The sequence below is a fragment of the Oreochromis aureus genome, linkage group 22 (genome assembly GCF_013358895.1).
Source record: "Oreochromis aureus strain Israel breed Guangdong linkage group 22, ZZ_aureus, whole genome shotgun sequence".
Taxonomy (NCBI): domain Eukaryota; kingdom Metazoa; phylum Chordata; class Actinopteri; order Cichliformes; family Cichlidae; genus Oreochromis; species Oreochromis aureus.
Genome location: NC_052962.1, coordinates 35,016,202 through 35,040,082, shown reverse-complemented (window position 1 = coordinate 35,040,082; position 23,881 = coordinate 35,016,202). Strand labels below are relative to the sequence as shown.

At 39.6% G+C, this 23,881-nt stretch overlaps 1 protein-coding gene across 1 annotated transcript; it reads right to left on the bottom strand.

Annotated features, from left to right (window-relative positions):
* Positions 1–67: 67 nt before the first annotated feature.
* LOC116312136 (gamma-enolase) lies at positions 68–22,926 on the bottom strand. Its single transcript, XM_031729496.2, has 13 exons — positions 22,867–22,926; positions 11,866–11,951; positions 11,490–11,585; positions 10,615–10,673; positions 9,040–9,109; positions 7,563–7,696; positions 7,142–7,233; positions 6,853–6,983; positions 5,994–6,191; positions 4,282–4,483; positions 2,786–2,894; positions 2,096–2,154; positions 68–1,034 (listed from the first exon to the last, which is right to left on the bottom strand). Exons 2-13 carry the CDS (start codon positions 11,948–11,950, stop codon positions 965–967), a joined length of 1,305 nt encoding a protein of 434 aa, XP_031585356.1. The 5' UTR covers position 11,951; positions 22,867–22,926; the 3' UTR covers positions 68–964.
* Positions 22,927–23,881: the final 955 nt, after the last annotated feature.

Genomic DNA, 23,881 nt, shown 5'->3' with positions numbered 1-23,881 from the left:
ATTCTGACATTTCACTGAAAAAAGATTCAGACACAAAATGACAAAACTCCTTCAGCTGTGTTTGAAATTGTAAATTACCATCTTTTTTATTTCACATATTTTCACATTATTTTCAATGACAAGCGTTCTCTTTATGTGTTTTTTTTAATTCTCTTTCTTCTTTTTTCATCACAGCTATTCTAAAGACATTCAGGAGGAACCGAAGGAACAAAGGGACTCGGGGTTCAGATATTTTATCTTCTTTTTCTCTGAGAAAGAGTCAGGAGCTCAAGCATGGACAAAGGACAAATAATCAGAATCACATCTGGGCGAGAAGAAAAGGGAGCAACTGGAACCGAGAGACAGACACGACAAGAAGAACAAGGAGACGAAAATAGAGAGAAAGAAGAGGACAGAAGTGGGAGGAGTGCAGGTACTTGAGTGTCCAGGTAAGAGTGTGACATGGCAGAGTGTGTAAGTGTTCAGGTGTTTACAGTGTGTAGTTATTAGCCTCACTCCATCCCTGAAACTGCTGCTTTCCTTACGAATGCATCGTTCTCTTTCAGTTGCGAGCATTAGTCTTGGTTTTCTGATATATTATTCTCTCTGTGTTTACAATGTTAATCTTTATTTTTGCAGATCTGTCCTCTGGCTGTACACAAACTATTCCTTTAAAACTACAGTAACAGTGCATGTCTGGCTTATAAATATTCAGATTTTATGTTATTCCCCTGCATGTGCGTTACACGTGTTGCATCTGCTCACTCAGTGTGTGTGTGTGTGTTTGTGTGTGCATACGGTTTCATCTCCCTACCTTTAAGTTCAGTGCATAATTTATTCATTTAAGTATTTTTAGCTATTTTCTTTTTCTTTTGCTTATCTGTAATCTGTCTTTGTACATGGCTCGTTCCGTGTGTGTGTGTGTGTGTGTGTGTGTGTGTGTGTGTGTGTGTGTGTGTGTGTGTAAGTCATTCGTCAGTCAGTTTCACAGAGCGCTGGGGTTCCTGAAGTTATGGCCTGCAAAGCGAGCCTGGTCGCCCAACTCTTCCTCAATCCTACAGTGGAGGAAAGACAAAAACAAAAACATTTTTTAATTGTTTTTGAAGGAAATCATTTCTGTTCTGCTTCATAAGGTCAGCCTGTAACCAGGAAGAGTTTATATTCTTTGCACTGGGGACATGTGATCATATCTATTGAAAATAATATCTGCATGTTCAGCACAGCCTTCTTACTTATAATTTGCTTTGCATAAAAACTTCAACAAAAATTCGACAAGCTGCCACGTTACACCACAGCTGGTGGCAAAATAATCCACTTATATCCTTATATAAAAGCAAAATAATCAACATCAGAAGATCTTTGGTCATATAAAAAAATAAAACAGGATGTATGTGAAACCTCCAAATCACAACTCAGTTTTTCCATTTTTAAAAAGCTAATGTGCTGCGTTACGGCATCTACCTGCTGCACAACAGATTCTCACATGTGTGTGTTCACGCTCGACTGCGCTGATTAGCGTTTATCGCTCGTTAATGCCCCCGTTAAGTCTCTGCACCCTTAACAGGTCCTCAGCAGTCCAATGGGATTACACTGCTGAGCCGATCCCATCTCCCTCTCTCCTCTCTCCTCCTCCCACCTCCCCCTGCTGCTGACTGGTTTGGACACATGGGGTGACACCAGTGCTCCTGTCGCCTGTCATGTCAATTAGCTCTCTGATGGTAAGCACTAGGACAGAGCAGTCACCTGAGGAGCTGTGCTATAATGCTGCCGCCTGATCTGGAGCTAAAAAAAGGGGCTAATAAACACTCAACAGGGCAGAGGACCAATTAGGAATTTATGAGTAAATACTGAAGAAAAGGACTGTTTTTAGAGTTATTTTAAGTCTAGATTCAGAAAGTTTTCACTTTAAATATATAAAGTAAACTCTTTAACAGAAAATGTCTTGTTTTCATAAAGTGTCAAAAATGAGTAAACCATGAAGGAAGCCCAACTCAAACCAGCCGATCTGTGGACCAAAGCAGGTTATCAAGTCAGCTGTAAAAAAAATCTTCACAGAGCAGAAGCTGAAATGTCTTTAACAACTGTGAGAGAGACCTCTCTGTAGCAGCACACTGACCTCATGAGCTGGTTGTACTTGGCCAGCCGCTCAGATCTGCAGGGGGCGCCGGTCTTAATCTGCAACAGTAAGATAAACATGATCCTGCAGGTGACCAACAGAATATTAAAACATAACACCAAGAACTCTCTGGACTTCTGGCTTCACAGGGAAACACTTGAATGATAGTTCAGAATGAAGCTGGACAGTTTTGGAGCTGTAGTCCAAAAATGTAAGTTTAGTGAAGTGAATGAGAAGTTTAGCTAGAAGATAGCATCATTCAGCCACCCTAACCAGCTTCTACTTACAAATATGGAAGTTTCTATTGTGGTGTACCTGCACTTCAGCTGTGTAATTATCAGCATGCATTAGCACAATGCTAATATTTTATGGGCTAAAGGTCATACTAAAGAACTGAAGGTCATAAGAGTAGATTATTTAAATTGGTTATTGTTACTGTATTTGCAAAAGATAAAATAAAATGTGTGTTTTTGTGTTTAGAAGCCTGGAGAATTGATAATTATTTTATATTTTAGTTTGCTGACAGTTTAAAGGCAACAAGAGAAACACAGATAAAAGATTTAAAGGGTTTATTGTGGGTTCTTACATCCTTACAAGGACAAAGACCTGACACTTATTTCTTCATCAGTCATAACATTGACTTTGGTTTGGAGGAGAGACTTAAACGTTGGTGTCAGCTTCTAAACCTACCTGTCCAGTGCAGAGTCCCACCACCAGGTCAGCAATGAAGGTATCCTCAGTTTCTCCTGAGCGATGGCTGACCATCACACCCCAACCATTTGCCTGAGCCAGCTTACACCTGAAGGACAAAGTTTATTTCAAAGCACTCTGTTAGTCATTTTTTTATTTTCTTCTAATTGATAAAATGATAATAAAACTGTTCCTATAGACAAACTTCCCTTTGCTAAGAAAGATCTCTAACTGATAGCAAAGTTACATCTCCAAAGCCATCAAAACTTCAACCAAGACTAGAAAGCTACAAAAGACAGTCAGACAGCAGTTTCCCAGTGTTGAAATGTTCACTGGGTAGCTTTCTACACCGTAGGATAAGAACATACAAAGCCGACAGACAACATAATTTTAGCTATTCCTACAAGAAAGGCTAAAACTCTGCTCTCTCTCAATCTTAAAATCCAACAAGAAAAAAACCCCTAAAAACTTAATTTCCAAAAGAGAAACCACCACTAAGAGTCTGTTTTTATTGAGGTGGACTACTGTAGAGGGTTGGATGCTAAATACTGCAGCGCAGTACAAGGCAGCACTGAAGGTCGTGGGAGCACATAGTTCACCTTCCCTCTACACACTGATGCCACACTGTGTTGCATATATTAACTGCGCTGTGCTAATTGGACAAGTTAATTAATCTGATATAATTCATTTGTAACTGTGGCTCATCTCGCACGCTAAACTGCTAACAACATGAAGATTAAGACATAAAGTGTATTGCCCCCTCGGGGCTCGCGTGAGCTATAAAAAAAGTAGCTAATATATCAGATTAACGATGCAGGAAGCTTTTCATGTGATGGATGTAATACATCACCTTTACTGTCATCAGCTCTGTTTCTATCGTTTAATCTCCCTCCTCCCCTCCTGCTCTAATCCAGCTACACTGTTGTGACTGATGGCTTCATAACCCTGAGTGACAGTTTGGTAAATCTGTTATTGATGATACACACATCCAAGACTGGAGTACACACACTCTTCACAAATTTATCATCAAGTATACAGAAACATATACACAGCAGTGCCAACCAGCGTCAGCAGTCTGTTTGACCGATAGCTGAACTTCATCCTAAACATCTTCTGTCACTTCCTGTCCTTCATTTATCCGCCATAAATGGAACAAGGCCAACATGGCTGACAGGTAATGACTGATGTGCAACATCCAATGTGTGTGTATGTGGACACAGCTGGACAGCTGTGCCTCTCTCTGTCACCTCAGCTAAGACTGACAGCTCTGTTCGGCCAATCCGAGGCTTCGAGGTCACGGACCTGCCTGAGGGAGTGAAGGGTTACTCTGTAGCTTCAGGACAACACTGTGTCAGTGACGACTTGACTTTATGGATCTTTAAATACCCAAAATGTAAGAATTTGTAACTTCTTTTATTTATTAAATGGCTTTGTTTTTATTTCCAAAATGTGAATTGTGTCCACACTGGGATTTCTCATTGACAAAGCAGACGTACGCCTGTATGGCCTCGGTGACAGAGCCGATCTGGTTCACTTTGAGCAGCAGGCAGTTGCAGGCTCGCTCCTCGGCAGCTTTCTCTATTCTCTTGGGGTTGGTCACCGTCAGGTCATCCCCAACAACCTGGATCCCCACCTGGGCCGTCAGGCGGGACCAGGCCTCCCAGTCATCCTGGTCAAACGGGTCCTCGATAGACACCACTGGAAATGAGAAAAGAGAGGTAAATACTGTAGGAGCAGATGAATCTTAACCTTTTTGTCTTTTACTCACCAGTAGGAGGAGTACTAGTGCTAACTAGTGATTTAATAATAATAACCAATAATGTAATTTTTCGAATAACACAACATGAATCCTTGGAATTATTGGACAATTTCAGGATGTTATCATTTAAGTGGTATAAAAGAGAACTCTTTCAGCTGCCCTGAACTCTGTTTTTAGACTTTTCAAAGTATATCACATAGAGACAACTCTGGCCAATCACAGGTCTTTCCAGGTCGGATCAGATGACCGTTACAGAGTAAAAAAAATCCCTACAGGAAGTGAGACACATGACACAACGGGTTACACACAGCATTCCTTTATAATCTTGGAATCAAAACAGCCCTTATTTGTCTCCCCTTCGCCCCATGGCAGCTTGGATTGGGACTGGCTTCATAGAAGAAGATGGATGAATGCATGGATCTGATTACATATCCTCTCTCAGTGACATCATACAGAGCTTGGCTCACAGGGATTATTTCTACACTCACTTATTTTGCCATTTAAAAGTCTTACAGCGTTTCATTTGAGCTTCTGCCACTGAAACTGTTTATATATGATAGATTTTCTTTACATTTTTCTTTACATTTAACCCTTTGTATTATGTATATTGTCTATATTGTTACTTAACGTTCTCTTTATTTTAATCTTTGTGCACAGCGCTTTGTGACTGCCTGCCTATGAAAAGCTCTTAATAAACTTCACTTACTTACTTACTAAATTGGGGAAAAATATAATAGGTCATAGCGTGGACATTAAACAGTAAAGCTGAGAACAGCAGCTGAAGAGAGGTTTTCTTTCTCATTATCAATTGACAGAAAAGTCAGCCTCATCTGGAGATGGACTGATGCAACAGGGAGTTTAACACTGGTAGTAGTCCCCTCTCACTTCTCTATAAACTTCATATCAGCTGTAATACTTGTAAATCCTCCAAATCTAGTTGGCCTTATTGTCTTTATTATTGTTGAAGGGTTTTATAAATACTCTTCTGTATTAGAAATAGTCTCTTTTAGGGAAAATAATAAAGCGGAAATAACATCTACCTAAATGTACCCTGACAAAAACCCAGAAACTTTACTGAGCCTGAAAGTAATCCATTAATGGAGAAAAAGCTGAATTATCTCTGTCCCGATGAGTAAAGGAGGGTGGAGAGAAAAGCATTTGGCCCTGAAGTCCTGCGTTCAAATCATTAAGTCAGCTGAAAATGTCAGCTAGCTAAAAGGCCAAGCCGTTTTTCTTTGGGTTTCATAGAGTCAGCAACCTTGGATTTGAAAGCACCTCATGTTTCTGCAGTCCAGCAACACTACTGAAGAAATAAGCAGGTCGCCTTTATGTCACATTAACTTATTTTATCACTAGATCAAGAACTAGTTTTTTAACCATTTGACACTGACTGAACTGCATTGAACCAAACACTGGTTGAGTTTCTTGTACAAATTTAAATAAGCAAACCTGGGTAGCTGTTGACGAAGCCCTGGTAGATGTCAGCCAGTTCCTCTGCAGTGATGTGTCGCTCTGGATCTGGTGGGGATTTGAAGTCCAGGTCGTACTTCCCCTCACGGTAAAACTCTGAGGCGGCAACGTCCATCCCAACTACTACCTTTTCCGTGAAGCCAGCCTTTTCAATGGCTGTCTGCAGCAGATCCAGAGCTGAAGAACAAAGAAAGAGACAAGGGGAAATATGAAATAAGAAATGGACTGAATCTTTTGCCCTCAGGCTTCTCGGGTAGGCATGTTTGCCCCAAATGTGGTCCACGTAGATGGGCCACATTTAGCTTTGACTGACAGCGTTAACTCAGGATGAATCGGCTGCCTCAGCTGAGTCACAGGTCAACTTTATATGTGTCACATCTCAGGTATGTTTGTCCATATTTGGCCACAACTGGTGTGAGTACTATAACTGAGCTGTAAGTGCTGAAAGTAGGCCAGATTAGGCTCAAATGTGTCTTCTATATGAGTTAGCTTCTCAGGCTGCAGACAGTACTTAGAGTTGAAAAACATCTAAAGGATTTCTGATGACTAAACCTATTAAGTAGTATTAAACTTATATGTCAGTAAATATTCCATTTCACATTTTTTTGTTTACCAAGTGAAGTCAAATAAAGATAAAGTTTACTGAAATTTTCCATAATCAAAGCTTCTTTCCTAGATCCATCTACTGATTCCCACTCCAGTTAACTCTTCTTCCCGCTGTCTGTGAACTAAAGAAGGTGGCTTAAAAGCTGCTGTAAACAGACCCGAACATATTGTTAATTATTCTAAATATCACTGGAGAAATTTGATGTTTATAGAGGAGCTTTCTGTTCCTCACCCTCACTGTTCTCCAGGATGTTGGGAGCAAATCCTCCCTCATCTCCAACGTTGGTGGCATCTTGGCCGTATTTCTCCTGAATGACCCCTTTCAGTGTGTGGTAGAGCTCTGATCCTATCCTTAGCGCCTCCCTGAGAGACAGAAGAGATACCTGTTAAGGATTGTGACAGGATGCAAGAATACAGAGGCAAGGAGAAACACCAGCTGTGGTTTCAAAAACAACAAGGCAAATTGATTTAACGAGAAAAAGTTTTATGAACAGTCGATGGTTTTAAAGGTGAATTCCTACTTGAAAGATTCAGCTCCAACTGGCAGCACCATGAACTCCTGCATGGCCAGTTTGTTTCCTGCATGAGATCCTCCGTTTATCACATTAAAGGCCTGAAGAGAAAAGAAGGGAAAAGGAAACAAAATGTCAGAAAGAAGGCTTTAAAAAGCATTAAAGAACTTTACAAAGAACTCTAACCCTCAAATCGATCACTCCCTGTGTTTCTATAGCAACTAATCAAGGACTCTTTGTAAAAGTAGAAACTGAGGATTCTTGCCAGTGTGCAGAAGTATTTAAATGTGGTGTAAACAGAAGCATTAAATATATGAAAAATGATATTAAATGGCATTTTAAATATCATTCAGTGACATACTGAACAACAAGGTGCCGTGTGAATGTTTTCACAGCACTGTAGGTGTTCTGCAGTGAGTTAGAGGCTTACAGGAACTGGCAGCACCAGCTCTGTGTTTCCAGCCAGGTCGGCTATGTGGCGGTACAGGGGGACTTCTTTCTCTGCTGCACCAGCCTTACAGATGGCTAGAGACACTCCCAGGATGGCGTTGGCCCCAAACTTAGCTGATTGAAAGGTCATAATAGAGAAAGTGATGGGTGTTAGTATCCACAGTGTCTAGTGTCCGAGTTTTACTGGCAAAGTATGTGCCACGTCATATCACTTCCCCTGAAAAACTGTTTTAAGAACTGTAGTTCTGGGTGATTTGAAACTTTGGACTTTTAGTAATTTATTTAGTTTGGTCTCTGGTAACATTTTGAAACCAACTGGAAATCTAGGACAATGCTAAAGTGCCAAAACCTGCAGTTCCTCTAATCTCAGTTCCTGTTGACTTCTATGTTAAAGGTCAAATTTTATAGCAGAAAAAACATGTTTACAACCTGGCTACATTATAGGGGCGTGGCCACTTTGACAGACAGGTAGATGTGGGTTTTTTATGGTGATTAATGCTGTTTTCTTCGCTAAACATTAAATAAATAACGTTTAATGTAAATCATCTTTGGCATGTCCAAGTTTGGCGGGTAAGATTCAATTTACAGACATTTCCCTGGATTTTTCCTGGATTAAGCCTGCATCCAGAAGCGGCAGAAGTATCTGTCACCTTTAGTACGACTGTAACTGCAACATTTTATAGTGAGTATTCAAATTTACATGATTTTTAAAGAGCTAAAAGTAAAACTCAAACTTCAGCATTTCTGATAGTACTGATATATATTCCATATTTAAAATTAGATTCTATTTAGTTATAATTTTTCTTTTTTATTTTGTTTACATTTTGGAATCCTTTTGAAAAACACAAATTACTCCTTGATATGTCATTGCTTTAAATTCTTTTATCTTTTGTTGTAATCTTTTACATCTTATCTCACTATTTTTTAACCATACATTTAAGAAATGAGTTTAAATTTGTGTAACTGTAAAATCTAAAGTAAAGTGAAATGCCACGGCTGACTCTTTGGATATGACCATGTTTGTTGTTGCATGGACAGAAAGCCGATACATTCAGCTGCAGTTTAGTCTGACAGGTTTCCGTGCTGGCTGAGATTCATTTCTCCCAAACGACATTACTTTGAGGGCTGATTACATTGCTGCCTGAAATGATTACTAAACATGATTTTAAATTATAATAAATGAGCACTGCATGTATTTATTAAGGATGTGAGTTTGCATTGATCGTGCCAAAGCTTGTTTGGAACACAAGTCTCTTTGCTCAATCTGTATTTATGCCTCTCGTTGCTCTGCGAAGCGCTCTGTGACAAACCTTCAGCGCAAAGCATTTTTTAAAATGTGTGTGACTTCACACGAGTGGATGCTGAGCTGCAGGAACGGGGAGATTTCCAGCTGGCTGCTAGACTCTGATGATGTGCTGTTAGTCATCTCGATTTGCTCCTGTCGGGTTTCAACTCACATTTGTTTTCTGTGCCGTCCATCTCGATCATCATGTTGTCCAGCTGCTCCTGCTCCACCACGCTGATGCCCTGCAGACAAAAGCAGAAAAATAAGTGGTGATATACACATATGTTGAAGCATTATAGTCTATGGTCATACATGTTACATACATACATTTAGTTGCAGCAAATGTAAAAGACATGAGATCTTTTTTCCCACAAATCCCCTCTTTTCAGCTTCTTTAATGTCATTGCTAAACCTTGAGTAAAATCATTCATTCTAGCAGACTTACTGACATAAAGCAAACCTGTTCTAGTGATGTCACACAGGTTTGTGTTATTAGTAGTAGTAGCATTGAGCAATGAAAGAGTTTCCATTTAGAAAATGTTTTCAAATAGTGCATGTGTAATACACTAAAGCTTCAACTTTCACCTTTTCTATGAATAACCTGCAATTCTTTTCATTTAAATTCATTATTTGCCAACATTTATAATTTTAATGTTTTTGTTACATTCAAAACATTATAAATAATGACTGAAATAAAAATCTGAATTTTTGTCTGTAATAATAATCAAAGGATTCAGATTTCTGTCATTGACCTCCTCTTCAGAGTTTTACTGCATACATAAACCACATGACTTTATTGTGCTGCTTACTGATTTAAATCCCACTATTCCTCCAATGTGTGTGTAGAAATATTAAGATCAGGATTAGATACACAGTAAAAGCTTCCTTCTTAAATCTTTATTACACATTAGACTGAACAAATAAGACACTCATTACGTAGGCTCGTTGGGGGGACACAGGAGTTAAACTACCATCCTTTGTTATTTAAAAAGTGTAACATTCCACCAGTATGACATATTAGGAACATTTACCACATATAAAATCCACTTCTGGAGTTACTAAATAGTCAGTTTGTCATCTGATGACAATTTTTGTTCCAAGACAATTATTCACATTTTAAGTCTTAACATTTTCAGCCTCAATAACTCAAACAGCCAATTATTTAAGGCTATAAAATGAGGAGACACACTAAACATGTGTGCAGTTTTTAATGCATGGCTCCCAACACAATGATTAATTAGAAGACATTCAGAATGGTAATTAAATTTCCCTTTAAAGGGAACCTATTATATTTATTTCCAGCTCCATTATTTCCAACTAAAGCAGCTTAGTGTGATCAAAAGGTCACAATAATCATTATTTATCATATAACAGCCCTTTAGTTCATCTTCTGTCTGAAACAAGCTGTTTGACTGTTTTGGCTATTTTCTCCCTTCTTTTAAGCCAACTTTTGTCTGATTGGCTGCTGCTCATAAATAGGTTTTACCGGGATGTGGGCGGGGCATCTGTGTCTGAGATGACCATCACTCCCATCATAATGGGAAAAGAGCAGAAATATGTGCTTTAATGCAGATGTTTGCAGCTGTTGTTTCAGCTCACAGGGATCACAGAGTGCTTGTAGCCAATAAGTGTTTTGAGCGGTCAGTTAGATTAAGAAACTACTATATAAATGCCAGTACATAACAGAAAATAAGGCTAACATCTTAGTAGGTATATTCTATAATATATAAGTGATTTGAGGACTTACAGAGGCTAAAAGGGCTGGAGCCAGAGTATCGTTGATGTGCCCAACTGCCTTCAAAACACCTAAAGTGACAAAGAAGGAAATCAGATGCACAGCGTCACAAAAACGTGAGGTGAACACATAAATTATCCATAATAATTAATGTTAAATTGTAGTGAAGACAGAGCACAGTTTAATCAATTTTTGTTCTTCCAAATTACTTGTGGAAATATTTTCCTATCAGCACTGACTGCTTTTGCAGCTAACTGTAGGGTGAAATTTATTGTGGATTCATTTGTTTGAGGGTTAGGCGAGTACTGTAGCCTTAATGGCTGTTTTAAAGTCACTGAAAAGGGTCATTCGGGGTTCGTCAGCAGTAAGAATGATTTGTTAGACAAATTTAAAACGGCTTTATCAAGACTTTTGTGGCATTTTACTGTCATATCATGAATAAAAATAAGATGTCCAAACATCTACACTGCAAAACTATTTGTGAGAGAAATGCGTCCACAGGCCAAAGATTTTATCAGCATCACAAACACTGAATTAAAGAAACTTTCTAGAAAACTGTCATTTATACTTTAAAGGTCTCTGAATGTTCTATATTTTTCTCATTGTCAACCATCTGGCTTATTTCTTCTTAAGTGCTTTAATAAAAATCTATATTATCTATATTATATTTTTATTTTGTTTTGTAGGCTTTTTATAAAATGTGGAGTGAAACTCTCAGTGTTTGTTATCATATAAATGCAGCACTGTTCACTGAATACAGCACTCTGCTTCTGTTAGTCAATGATCTCTTCATCGTTTGCCCTCTTGTGGTCATAAATACTGAATGCAGCTTTAAGTTCTCATCAAATGTACCAATCTGTGCAAGCTCAGCTGATGCATCTTCATACCTTTGCCCTTGTAGCGACTCTTGTCTCCATCTCGGAGCTCCAGAGCCTCATAGATCCCTGTGGATGCTCCGCTGGGCACCGCAGCCCTGAACAGACCTAGAAGACGAATAAAGAGAGAAAGAATTAACGTGTTGATGTGATAGATATTAGACAAATCTTCATCTCAGACTGTTATCCCTATGCCTTGTGTCATTTCTTAATGATCCCTGTAGTTGTTCAGCTTCATTTTAGAGGTCAGCTGAAGGTGATTTATGTCCCAAACAGCTGCTTTTTTTTTTTAGCTTTCTGGCACGGTAAGTGTGAGCTGCTTTCCAGGTGGTAAAGATTGTGTTATTTTCTTCCTGCGACATTTTCAGACAAGCTCTTTAGCGGTCACCTTTTTCTGTGCGGAGGTCCACTTCAACAGTTGGGTTTCCGCGGGAGTCCAAGATCTCCCTGGCAACTATGCTGACGATCGACATCCTGAAAGACACAGAAAAGAAGAACAGCCCACCGTTTAGTGTTTTAACTTATAACTTCACCTTAACTGCACCAAGGAGATGAAACACAGAAAACTTCAGCTCCTGGATGAAAAGATCTATTTTTACAGTGAACACAAACACACGACTGCCTGCCAGGGGAGACGGCGAACAACATCAATGCAGAAATCAAAGCTCACGACAGAGGAGTGCATTGTCTGACTCTCTCTCTCTCTCTCTCTCTCTCTCTCTGACGCACACACACACACACACACACACACACACACACACACACTGCAGTTACTTTTCTGTTTCTGGAAGCAGCAAAAAGAAAAACTTCAGTAGGGGAGAGAGGAGTTTTAAATAATGCATCAGTTCGTCGCTGCTTTTATCCAGACTGGAATCTGCTGATTTATTCTGGTTTCGTGGTGATGTTCTATATTTTTCTCATTGTCAACAAAACTAGCGAGGCATTGATCATACAAACAAGTACTGTGAATCAAAGCCTGATAGATCTTATTTTTTCTTTCTTCATGGAGCCACGCTGATTTCTCTCCCTCTCTGTTGTGCTGGCTGACAGCTTCCTTTGTTGCTTTGAAAACACTGTTATTTTGTCTTACTCCTGCACACAGCCTCCTGCAGACAGGAATGTTCTCCACGGGACCAAAAATCTGTTAATTTACTACCGAGAAAGTTCCCAACAAATGCAATATTTCTTTAATAACATTTGCTAAATAGTACAACTCTGAGAACAGGTGCTATAATCACTGGGCTTCAATATGTTTGAAATGTTTTACTATCAGTTTATTCCTCACATTATGAATTTCTGGCAGATGTTCATATTAAACTTGGACAAAGTTTTAAATAATTAAGTCAGTGTATGTACAACTAATCTCTGTGAGCCAAAAGTTGTAGAAGGTGATATCGCTAATATGGTGATCTTTGTCATGTAGCTTGAGCAGAGAAGTTCCACCCACCTGCTGTTTAAACTTGTTGTTTATGAGGGGCAGCCAATCAGAGGAGAGCTTGTTTAAAGGTGAGGAGCTAACTGAAATGAAATGAAAAGATGTACTGAGGTCCAGTATAAATCAAAAAAGGATTATTTTGATCTAGGAATCATGCAAAGCTACTTTATTAGAGTCCAAGAACAAATATATAAAGTGGAAAATGAACCTATGTTGTAATCAATCTAACACTGGTACTACTGCATAGGGTATTACTTCTTTCCTTTCTTACAGTCATCCTTACGTTTGTGTATTTTTCTGTATCATGTTATATAATGAATACTTAATGGCTGTGTTTGTATAAATGCAGTTCACACAGTAAGACTCCCGATAGTTAAACACATGCATACCATGTACATTAATACATAAAAGAGATCGAAGTAAAACAGTTTAAATCATGTTGCCTTCAATCCTTCAACCATAACCCTTCTGATCACTGATCTATTTAAGTTAACATAAAACTTTAAAACTTTTGTCTCTTTCAATAAAGAAACTAGAGAAAAGGTTTTGAGCAGGGGTTTTAGCCATCAGTCTGACCTTGGCAAAGCTTTTTTAGGCTTCTACTGCTGCTGTTTACTGCTGCTTCTTGTATCCCAGGAGAGAGATCTCGGAAAATCTTTCAGTGCTAATGCAAGAAGGATGCTCCTCTGTGGGCAACCTGACACTTAAAGAAAAAAGGATCTTGACTACACGAGTATTCTTCTAAATAGGCCACTGCAGCCAACACTTTTCTTCTGCTTGTTTCTGGACCTTTGTTCTGTTTAGTTACAAGAATTAAAAAACGAAAAAAAAGCATTTGAACACTAATGCTGTTCCTAAATTCATGCATGCTAAAAGTGGTTATGTGCATTAGATACAGAAGGAGAGAGTGATTGGACTATTGCTCAGAATGTGCCTATGCAGTATGTTATACTGGTCCAGATGCTATGTGCTAAAGGCTACAAGCACTCTTGGCATTTAACTTTTGAAAAATTAAAATGATTGTTTTGTTGGTTTGTTTATTTGCTTTTTTGGTGCTTTTACTTGAATCTGAATTGAGAGGTCAACCTTCACGCTGATGATTGATGATTGTTGTCATGGCGTTTATAAATCCTAAATCTGCCAATAAAGCAACAACTAAAGTAACACTAAATAGAAAAGCAGATTTTATCACCACAGTGTGATGCTCAGAGTTCAGCTGTGGGTTTAACAGCCTGTTGTTGAGGTTCAAAACATATCAGCAGCTTATGGCAGACAATGGAAAGCACACTTATAATTAACATTTACATGATGTGCACTGCTTGTCATTCATGTTGTTTGAAGTGATGGTGCGTTGCCATCAACTGCGGGGCGACATTATCTCCTTTCCTTTCATAAAGGATGGTCCGGTGTATCCTCTGCTAATGGAGGTAATAAAGGAAGCATTAACGCTCCTTTACCAGCTGTCAGTATTACTTTTACACCTCATGGTTCTTTTTGTTTTTTATGTTAATTCTGTTATGGATAAGTTAGACCTAGACACAGACATGCTTTGAAAACGATCTTTTCAATTTTCAAACCCATTTTCGAGCCAGTGGAGAGAAGCCAGGATTGTGGTGATGTGATACCATCTGCTAAAACCAGAAAGAAGCAGAGCTGCTGCACTCTGAACTAGATGGAGGCCAGAGTTTTGTGACTTTTCGTGCAAATCAGAGAGGAGGAGGTTTCCTTTAGTCGAGCAAATGTTAGAATACAATTAAGATAATTTAAATATCTGCTTTTAAAAACACGAAAGTCAAAGATGTCTCACGAAGAACCAAGAGAGCCTCTTTCACTGGCATTTCATTCTCACGTGTACTCTTAACTAACTTAAAGCATTCAAATTCTGTTTCTCAGCCAGAGAGACTGAACTCCACAGCACAAGATTAAAAATGTATTCCATCACTTTGATGTTGAATTTTTAATTTCTGTACCACTGTGACATTATTGCCATAACCTCAAGAGCATTTGAAGCTTTCATTAATTCTATTCTCCTCCGTGGGTGTTTCCCCTCTTCCTTCTCATTGACAGTCCAGGCACTCAGCACTGTAACTGCAGCGATACATCAAAAAGGGGCTTTTTATGCCGTCCTCATCTCTCCGTACTGTATGAATACTTTATTGATCTGTGAGCTAAATCTGGCTCGCAGCTAGCTTGCAGAAACCTGGCGCCGAGGCTGTCTTCTTCAGATGCACTGACAGAAACGTGGAAGCTCGGAGGAAGGCTCGTCCTCATATCTCTATACAGTGCATCTTCTTTGGTTACAGAAGTATAAATAAGGTATGGCAACATTGTTTTAGAAGTTCAAGTGATTCACAATAATGATAAATCAGCTCCACGTTGCATGAATGCACAACAAAGGGTATGTCACTTTATTTTTCTATCTCTAAAATATGGAAGAAGCTTTCAGGCCTAAAGACCAGCAGAGTGCAACTTCCTCTGAAATCTTGAGTCTAATATCACACTATTTTTAAGTCTTAGTTAACACAATGTGATGATTGTGGTGTAAATTGTGGTCATATTAAGATTTAAATATGCTTCAGAGAGTATGATCTGGGATAAAAGTACTTTTCAAAAAAAGTTGGGGTTAAAAAATGCAAATTAAAAACAATTCACCTAAAGTTGGCTCCAAGACTGTACACACTCCACACTGTAGCTCATTTCTGCTGTTTGAATATTATGATACTGCCATTGCTATAGACAGTAATTTGAATGTAAATCATAATGGCAAAGAATTGTGGGAAAATATTGTCTCATGAAAGTACGTCTTCACTACTCCAATTCCATGACATTTACAGCAAGGGAAGGTTTGGCCATAAATGTCATTTAGAGTAACGTCACTAGAAATGATGCAAAGAAAATGAAATTTACAGTCTTCATAGGAGCTTTACTGTAAAAGGTTTACAGCTGCCAGTAATTTTGTAAAACTACAGCAACAGGTCAAACAGACAAGCTCAGACATGAAAAATAATATGATTAGAGCTTAGTCCGATAAATGCTTTTAAAGTCATCGTTGTTAGGATCATGGCCACTTTCATCGATCAGCACAAACACAGGCAGCCTCCAACTGCAGAGAAATCCTGTCTGAAAAGGTTTGTGCTTCACTTTATGTCAGATTGTTGTGTTTTGTAGGACTGGTACTTAGTTAGCAGGTGTGTGCACAGGTATTGGATGAAGCTAGACTTGGTTGATGAGTTAGCAGTTCACCCTTTTGTCCAAATATGGTCACTTCTGGCTCCAGAAGAAAAAACACAGAGGTGTTTAAAATGCTGATATTAAGGATTCAACATCAACCAAACAAATAAACAAACAACCAAAGAAACAAAGTCCTGCTGTTAAGTTTGGTGGTAGATAATTACATGAAATGATGGCAGCAACTAATGATTATTTTAATTATGAGTTCATCTACACGATATGTTCTGAACTCATTGGTTAACCTCTTTTTAACAGGTCATAAACTAAAGAGTGAGATTTAATATAATACTTAACATGTAATATGAGACCAAATCTTCTAACTGTGGAAACATAAACAGAAAAATGAGCTGCATGAAATAAATAAAGACGGTCTGTCTTCATTCGTTTTATTGTCGAGTTACCCTGCCGGTGTTCCTGTGGGAGCACATTTTAAAAAGTCATTTGTGTCACATTTTTCCATTTTTCTATATAACTTATGTCCTTGTGTTATCTGTCTTCTTCCTCTGTTATTTCCCCCGGTATTTATCTGACTCACATCCTGAATGCAAACACTTTTTGTTTATGTGAATCCTTCCTGCAAACATCAGACAGCGTTTGGTTCTTTTTTTTATTCCAGGTGTCACCTTTTTTTCTCTTCCACCAGGTACACGAATTCCCTCGTGTGTTCCTTTTAACCCAACGCAAAGTCACATTACTCCTCTGTCCTCTGACTCCTTCGCTCAGCACTGCTCTATCACGATTCCTCTGCGCAGCTCAGGGACATTATTTCCACCCATTTTCCCCTCACCATTCGTTTATTATGGCATTTATGAAAATTTATGCTCATTCAGTTCTTACACTCGTAAGTCACGGGAGACAAAAGTGTCAGCAAAATGAGTAAAGTGTATAAACGGTGCTCAGTAGAAGAGAAAGCAGATACAGTAAGGTTCCACCAGCATACTGAAGCATCAGCTCACTCGGGATGTGTGGGTGGTTTAATTATTTATTTTTTTAAAGTTTTGGTGCTGCTTTGGAGCCCCACCCTGCCGTACTGCAGACTTTTCCAAACAGTTCCTCCCTGGGCAGCAGCGCATGAGATACCTCTCAGAAACCCCGCAATTTCCAGTTTTCATCTAAACTGTTATAGTTTCATGAGGTAAAACTTGGTTTCCTAAGGCGACCGAGTGACTGCCTGGGGATTTAATTATAGCATTATTGTGTCAGGACTGTTCAAGGGCCTTGCAGATATATAGGTCTTGCATCATCTGCTGTGTGGCCTCCCAGTCATGGTTTCACTCATTTTACACAGAGAAAAACTGTTGTATTGCCTCCTACAGCGTGCAAATGAAAACAGACTTGTATCTTAATGCATCAAGAAACCTAATTATGTTTATGTTTCATACTCTGAGGCGATGCATTCTTTTAATATAAAAACATTTGAATGTAAGTTGTGCATTAATATCACTACTATCTGCATGCAGCAATCTCATATCCACACACATGTTCTTGCTTCCTGATCTGTCACTACGTCAATGAGATTATCTCATTACCCTCATTTCCATCCCTCTTTTCTCTCCTCTCTCTTGTTCTCTCTCCATCTCGCCCGGTGCTGTTTGGGCACGTTGCTGTGTATTACGTAAGCTCTACAGCAACAGCAGCAGAGAGGCAGGACACCCATGAACACACCACACCTACCAGAGACTGCAGTGCTCAGCAGAAAATGTACCAAAAGAGGGCGAGTCAGAGAGGGAGTGAACGAGGAAGAGGGAGATGAGGGCACACAAGGAAAGGAAACAAGTAGAAAAACATCAACTCTGTGTTTCTCTATATGTGGCTGGAGGGACAAAAGGATCAAGAGAAAAAGAGCAAGACAGATGTGATGAAAATTATCAGAAGAGAAGGAGCGAATGAGCGAGAGGAAGGATACAGCCTATAAAAAGAACACCACATACCCATTTTACCCTCAAATTCTTCATAAACTCACAAAATATTTAAAGCAACCAGATCTACTTTCTGTACCTAAGATATATCTCATTTTGAAGCTCTAAAAAAAGCTGTAAATTCCCATTTGAAAGCCCTCAGACTGCATAAAGGAACAATAATCTAATTTAATGGTGCTCAAAATGCTCCACAACCCAAAGCCTAACGTAACTAATGTTCTTCCTGCACTGCTTGCAGCTGAGGAGCTGAGGACTTTGATGGTATTTCCCACTTCACAGCAGCATTAGTTATTGCACGGTGCATGGCTAATGTGGCAAACGTTACCATCTGTTTCCTTCCCTCTTACTCTATGTGCCCGTATAGACTTTATTTTAATCAAATGGCACACACCAAGGCTGAGAAATAAAGGCAGCGCTTAAGTGCCAAAAACTGCAGGTCCCCTGGTGGCCACTGGAGGCTGGTTCCAAAAAGAGTCAGTCCTCATAGACTCCAATGTTACAGTGTTCAACTTGTTCATCTTTACAGCAGAAATAAACATGTTTACAATGGTTTTGGTCTCTAGCTGTTTTATATGACTCATAGACAGACACATGGCATAGACTGTATATAATAAATGGATGTAGTCACCATGACATCACCCAGGAGTTAAAGAAGTCCCGCTATAAAGTCTCAGCTAAGTGGTTTGGAACTGGACAACATCTGGTTGTGCACGCTGCTCACTTATTGGTTAATGCCTTGTCAGTCACACGGTAAACATCCCCCTGTTCATCTCCCTTCTAGACTAATAGTAAGCATAATTTTCTAAATGAACTTTAAGATCAAATTAGTCACTGAAACCATGACGTTATCTGGAAAACACCACGGTCTGTATCCCAGCAGACATCTATACAAAGAATGCAGGTTGGCAGCATCCATCTTTTTTATATATAGTCTATAGTCTATGGGTGCAAACCAAGCTAGCTAGCATTAGCTAGTAATGTAGCTGTCTGCCCTCTCAACCAATTAGGATCACTCATTCTGGCACCAAAACACAAGGCGACAAAATGTCCAACTCAAAGCTTTAAAACAGGAGTGCACAAATTACTGAGTGTTGCAATGCATGCTGCCATCTTTTATATACAGCAAAGAGCAAACAGATGCAAAGGTCAGTATTTAATCCTGTGAGTGAAAATCCTGATTAATTACAGTCTATCTTTTAATACTTTCAGTTCATTTATTTTCATAAATAATACGTAAACAAAACAAATGAATGCAGCCATAGAAGGAGAGAAAAAGGCAAAGACAGAGGAACAAGTGCTAAAATGTGGCTTTAAATATATGCAAACAAAAAGAGAGAGAGACATAGGGAATGGCCAGGAGGAAGGAGAGAGGGAGGAAGTGATGAAGGACAAAATGGAGAGTGAGTGGAAATGAGGGAGGGCGAGAGAGCGATAGAGAGAGATAAAAAGAGGAGAAAAGAGGCAGAGATAAATAATTAAATGACTGTGTTTGGCTGGAGAACAGAGGGGAGATGGAGGGATGAAGGGGAGGGGGAGGAGGAGGAGGTAGGCAGGGAACAGAAGGCTGATTATGGCACACACTTGGGAAGTGAAGCAGTCTCACACATACTGTATGTAATGCTGATAATGTGTCGACGTTTACACACATGTAGCTTCAGCTGGCGATTATCGCAGGTACTCGCACACACTTAACGTCCACCCACACGTCACAGCAGGCAGCCAGAAATGCAGAAACTGAACACGCGCTGCTGATACACCAGAGCACAACACAATCAAGCGTCGGATCAAACACAAACGCACACACATTTGACTCCTGCTGCCAAAACACACACACACGCTCTGTACAGCCATTTTCCAAGAAATCAGAGACATGTTGGGGTTTTTTTCAGTGCTGCCATATTAAAAAGCATCAGACAGAAAACACACACAGTAAGGGCTAATTGATTGTAGAATCTCACAAACACATTTTGGCAAGAAATCACCCCCACCAAGCAAAGCTGGAGTCCCTGAATCCAGACGGATATCTGCATCCAGATTGGTTTGACATTAAGTTTCTTTAATATTTATTCGTACAGCTGTATATGTGCAATGATAAATATTCCATCCATCCTGAAATTGTGAGAACTTTTACAGTAACAACCAGTCTCCCTGAGACACACAGATCATCGCGCAATATGACTTCTATTCACTTATCTCAGATCCACTCTGACCATAAGCATTGGTTCTTTAACTCTTGAGCCATCTTCTTTCTAATATTTGCAGCCTGTTTCCCAATCATGGCTAAAGCACAGTCACGGATTAAAAGAAAAATTCAGTGACCAGCTCGACTGGAAGATTTATTTATTCCAGGATTAGACGTGAGAAACGAAGTCTTAATGATTCATGTTACAGAATCGTGCCTCTTCTCCCTTAAGCGAAGTTGAGTCACTATAGTGTGTAAACAGATGCTATACCTTTGAGATGGATGGATGCATTTTTATTCATTCAGTCTAAAATTACAAAACATATTAAACAACATTTTTGTAAATGTGCCAATTTACCAAACTGACTAATGTGCTACTCTTAACCCTTGGCTCTTTGAAAGGAACAGCTGATGGTGCTTAGACTGTAGACAAAGACTGACGTAGCTTCTCTGTCTGCAAAGTGAAGTCAGCACAGAAGCTGGTAAATCCTGTGGTTTCAAAAAAAGATGTCTGGCTCTATAGAAGTCTATGAGAAAATGATGCTTCCTCTCACTTGACCTGTGCTCTTATCGGATATATAAGTAAATATGGCAGAGCGTCATAGAGTCTATTTCCCGGTGTGACAATCCCAAGAATCCTTGTTTCTTTATCAATGAAACCTCTGAACCTGGAGACTCAACTCAGGGAGTCACAGACTTCAAAGTGCAATCACACAAAGGCCTCGAAGCCATTATATGCACAGACAGTAAATATAAGATTTACAAAGCAACCATGGCGTCTCCCACTGGTTTCTGAAGTCCCGCTGTGAAGCCCGAAGCTGAGCCATGTCAGCTTTTTAAAACTAGCTGTCATGGAGCTGACCGTGAAATCGATGGACACTGCGTAGGCTAGCAACTAATCAGTCACACAGTAAAGCTTACCCTCAGTCCTCCTTGGCTCTAATTGGGACTGAAATATACAAAACAGGCCTCATGTTGTATTCAGTCAGCGTTAAAACTATTGACTTAAGATGGGACCATAAACTCGTCAGGATGGTGCTCATGCTGGAAGCTCAAATGCACGAGATAGAGGTTCTTTCTTTCTGAGATGTTCGCTGGTTAAAGGATGAAAAACAACCAGCTGTAGTAAGACAAATGCACGATACATTCATCTCTTTTGAAATGTGACGTGCAAACAGCAAAAAATAAACATCTATCACTGCTTCAAATCAATTAAAAGCTATATCTCAATATGTTTTTAATCATATATATTTCATCCATCCATTTTCTTCACCGCTTTTATAGTTTACAGACAAGCGTTGCTGGAGCTTATCCCAGCTTTCATACAGTAAGAGGTGAGACACACCCTGAATAGATCACCAGTCCATCACACACGGAGACCTCACATCCACACCTAAGGCCATTTAAGCCAGCATGCACCACCAGCTCGCCCGTATTCATTTCACTAGTCTGCAAACACTTTCAAAACCCTTAATTTTCCTTTTTTCAGTTATTGTTTGTTACTTTTTTCCCTGGAGGATGCATTCCTGGAATGATTAACAGATGATTCCTGCTGTAAAAGCTGAATGTAGGACAAGATAAGTTATCTCATGTCATACCAATTTTCACCGCTGCACTTTATTTATTAAATAATATTTGTTGTTTCAGTCAACCCCCACTCATAAATGCACTGCTGCCCAAGCACTAACACACACACACACACACACACACACACACACACACACACACACACACACACACACACACACGGGACCTGCATATTGAAGGCTGTACCTCTCTGACACACAAACACATACAAACACATACAAACACACACACACATTTGTGCCTCTTGATCAAACACATACACGCTTGATGTCCCAAGGACTCAACCGTAATTGACTGCAGGATAATACACAAACACACACATAGCATTCCTGCAGCCAAGACTCACATGACCAAATACACACGCAATACACTTGACAGCCATTTTACAAGAAACCAAAGGAAATGCAGGCAGCAAACACACACACACATTTTCTGTTGGATGGTTTGTCATAACACATCTAGCAAACACACACACACACACTTACACTTCATAATGACAATTGAAAGCTTTAACCCTCCTCCTCCTCTCACAAACCAGCTCACACACACAAAAAGCGATGACACACATAAATAAACCACAAATTAGCATCTAAAACTGCAGCTCTCTCACACACACACACACACAAGCTGCCACAAGACATCAAACCAACGCGTTCTTGACTGCAAGAGCTTGTTCACACACATAATGTGCATGTTGCCAAAACACACACAGACATACACATCATTTCCTTCCTCCTGTCTACGCACACACACATTTTTAAAAGCCACAACGATGCAACATTTAGACACACATCTAAAACTGACACTTACACACATCTTTCAGTACATGCACACACATGTATGACTTCCGGTCTTACACACACGATCTCTCACTACGATCTCTCACACACACATGCAGTAAGACCTAAAACTGAAGCATCTCATTCTCATGCACAACCTCCTGCATCCGCCATGCAGCACACAGAAAAAACACACACGCACAATGATGCAGAAACACAAAGATGCAAAGAGGAAGAGAGGATTTCCTGCCTTTACCTGATGCCGGTGTGTGTGTTTGTGTGTGTGTGTGTGTGTGAGTTCTGCCTTTTACGGCGACTGAGAAAATACTGGAGAGGCAGAGCGATGAGAGAGAGAGAGAGAGAAACAGGAGGGGAGGAGGAAGAGAAGAGGAGAGAAGGAGGGGGTGATATATATGTGCGAGTGTGTGTCAGAGGGAGGAGGGGAGGGAGATGACTCAGAAGGGAGATGGGGAGAGGAAGAGGAGGGTTAATTAAAAAGGAGGAGATGGATGGAGGGATGAGGATGGGGTGCAGAGGCTCTTCGCCTGACAGAGGAGGTAAAAATAGATGAAGGGAGGACCGGTTCACGCGCTGCGTGTCTCCCTGCCTCTCTCTGGTGCTGCAGTGGGGTTCAGCTGATGTATATACGGTTACATAATTGAGCCTTCTCCACTATACTCACACGGCATGATGCTCAGTGTGTGTAATGCTCATGTTGTAGGCAAATAAACATGATATAACAAGCAAAAACTGTGTTTTTCACTAAAAAGACATCAAGTGAAGTACTTTCCTGTAATACTGATTTAACCTGTTTAACCAGGCGGGTCATTAAACACATCAGCTGTTAGTTACAATGGTGGCCTGCAAACGGGAAAATCCTTGTGGAAACATGAGGTAGGGCTAAAAAAGAAATATGAGGTAGGGCTAAAAAAGAAATATCAGAAATTAAAAGAACAGCAGCAACATACCAACTGGCAAAATGCTGCCCTCTGGTGCCGAAATGTAAAATTTGCAGAGTAATTACAAAAAATGTGCCTCTAAGCATATATAACCTAAATTTATGATGATTCAGTCCTTGAATAAAACCACAAGCCTTAAATTTGAAGCTGTTTATTATGAGGGCTGTCATTTCAAGCAGCTAGTTTACTGATTGTTTGGGTGTTTTTAAAAAAGAAAATGAATTGCCTGGATTTCATATTATGTGGATCCTAATCATTTTTACCCTGTTAAACAGATGTTTTTCTCTTATACTGGAGTAGAGATGTATGTGT

Coding starts and splice junctions, on each gene's coding strand:
- LOC116312136 (XM_031729496.2), bottom strand. CDS start 11,950: ATGTCGATCGTCAGCATAGTTGCCAGGGAGATCTTGGACTCCCGCGGA. Junction 11,586..11,865: donor GGACCTCCGCACAGAAAAAG/GTGACCGCTAAA, acceptor TTCGTCTTCTAG/GTCTGTTCAGGGCTGCGGTG. Junction 6,984..7,141: donor GTTGGAGCTGAATCTTTCAA/GTAGGAATTCAC, acceptor TCTGTCTCTCAG/GGAGGCGCTAAGGATAGGAT.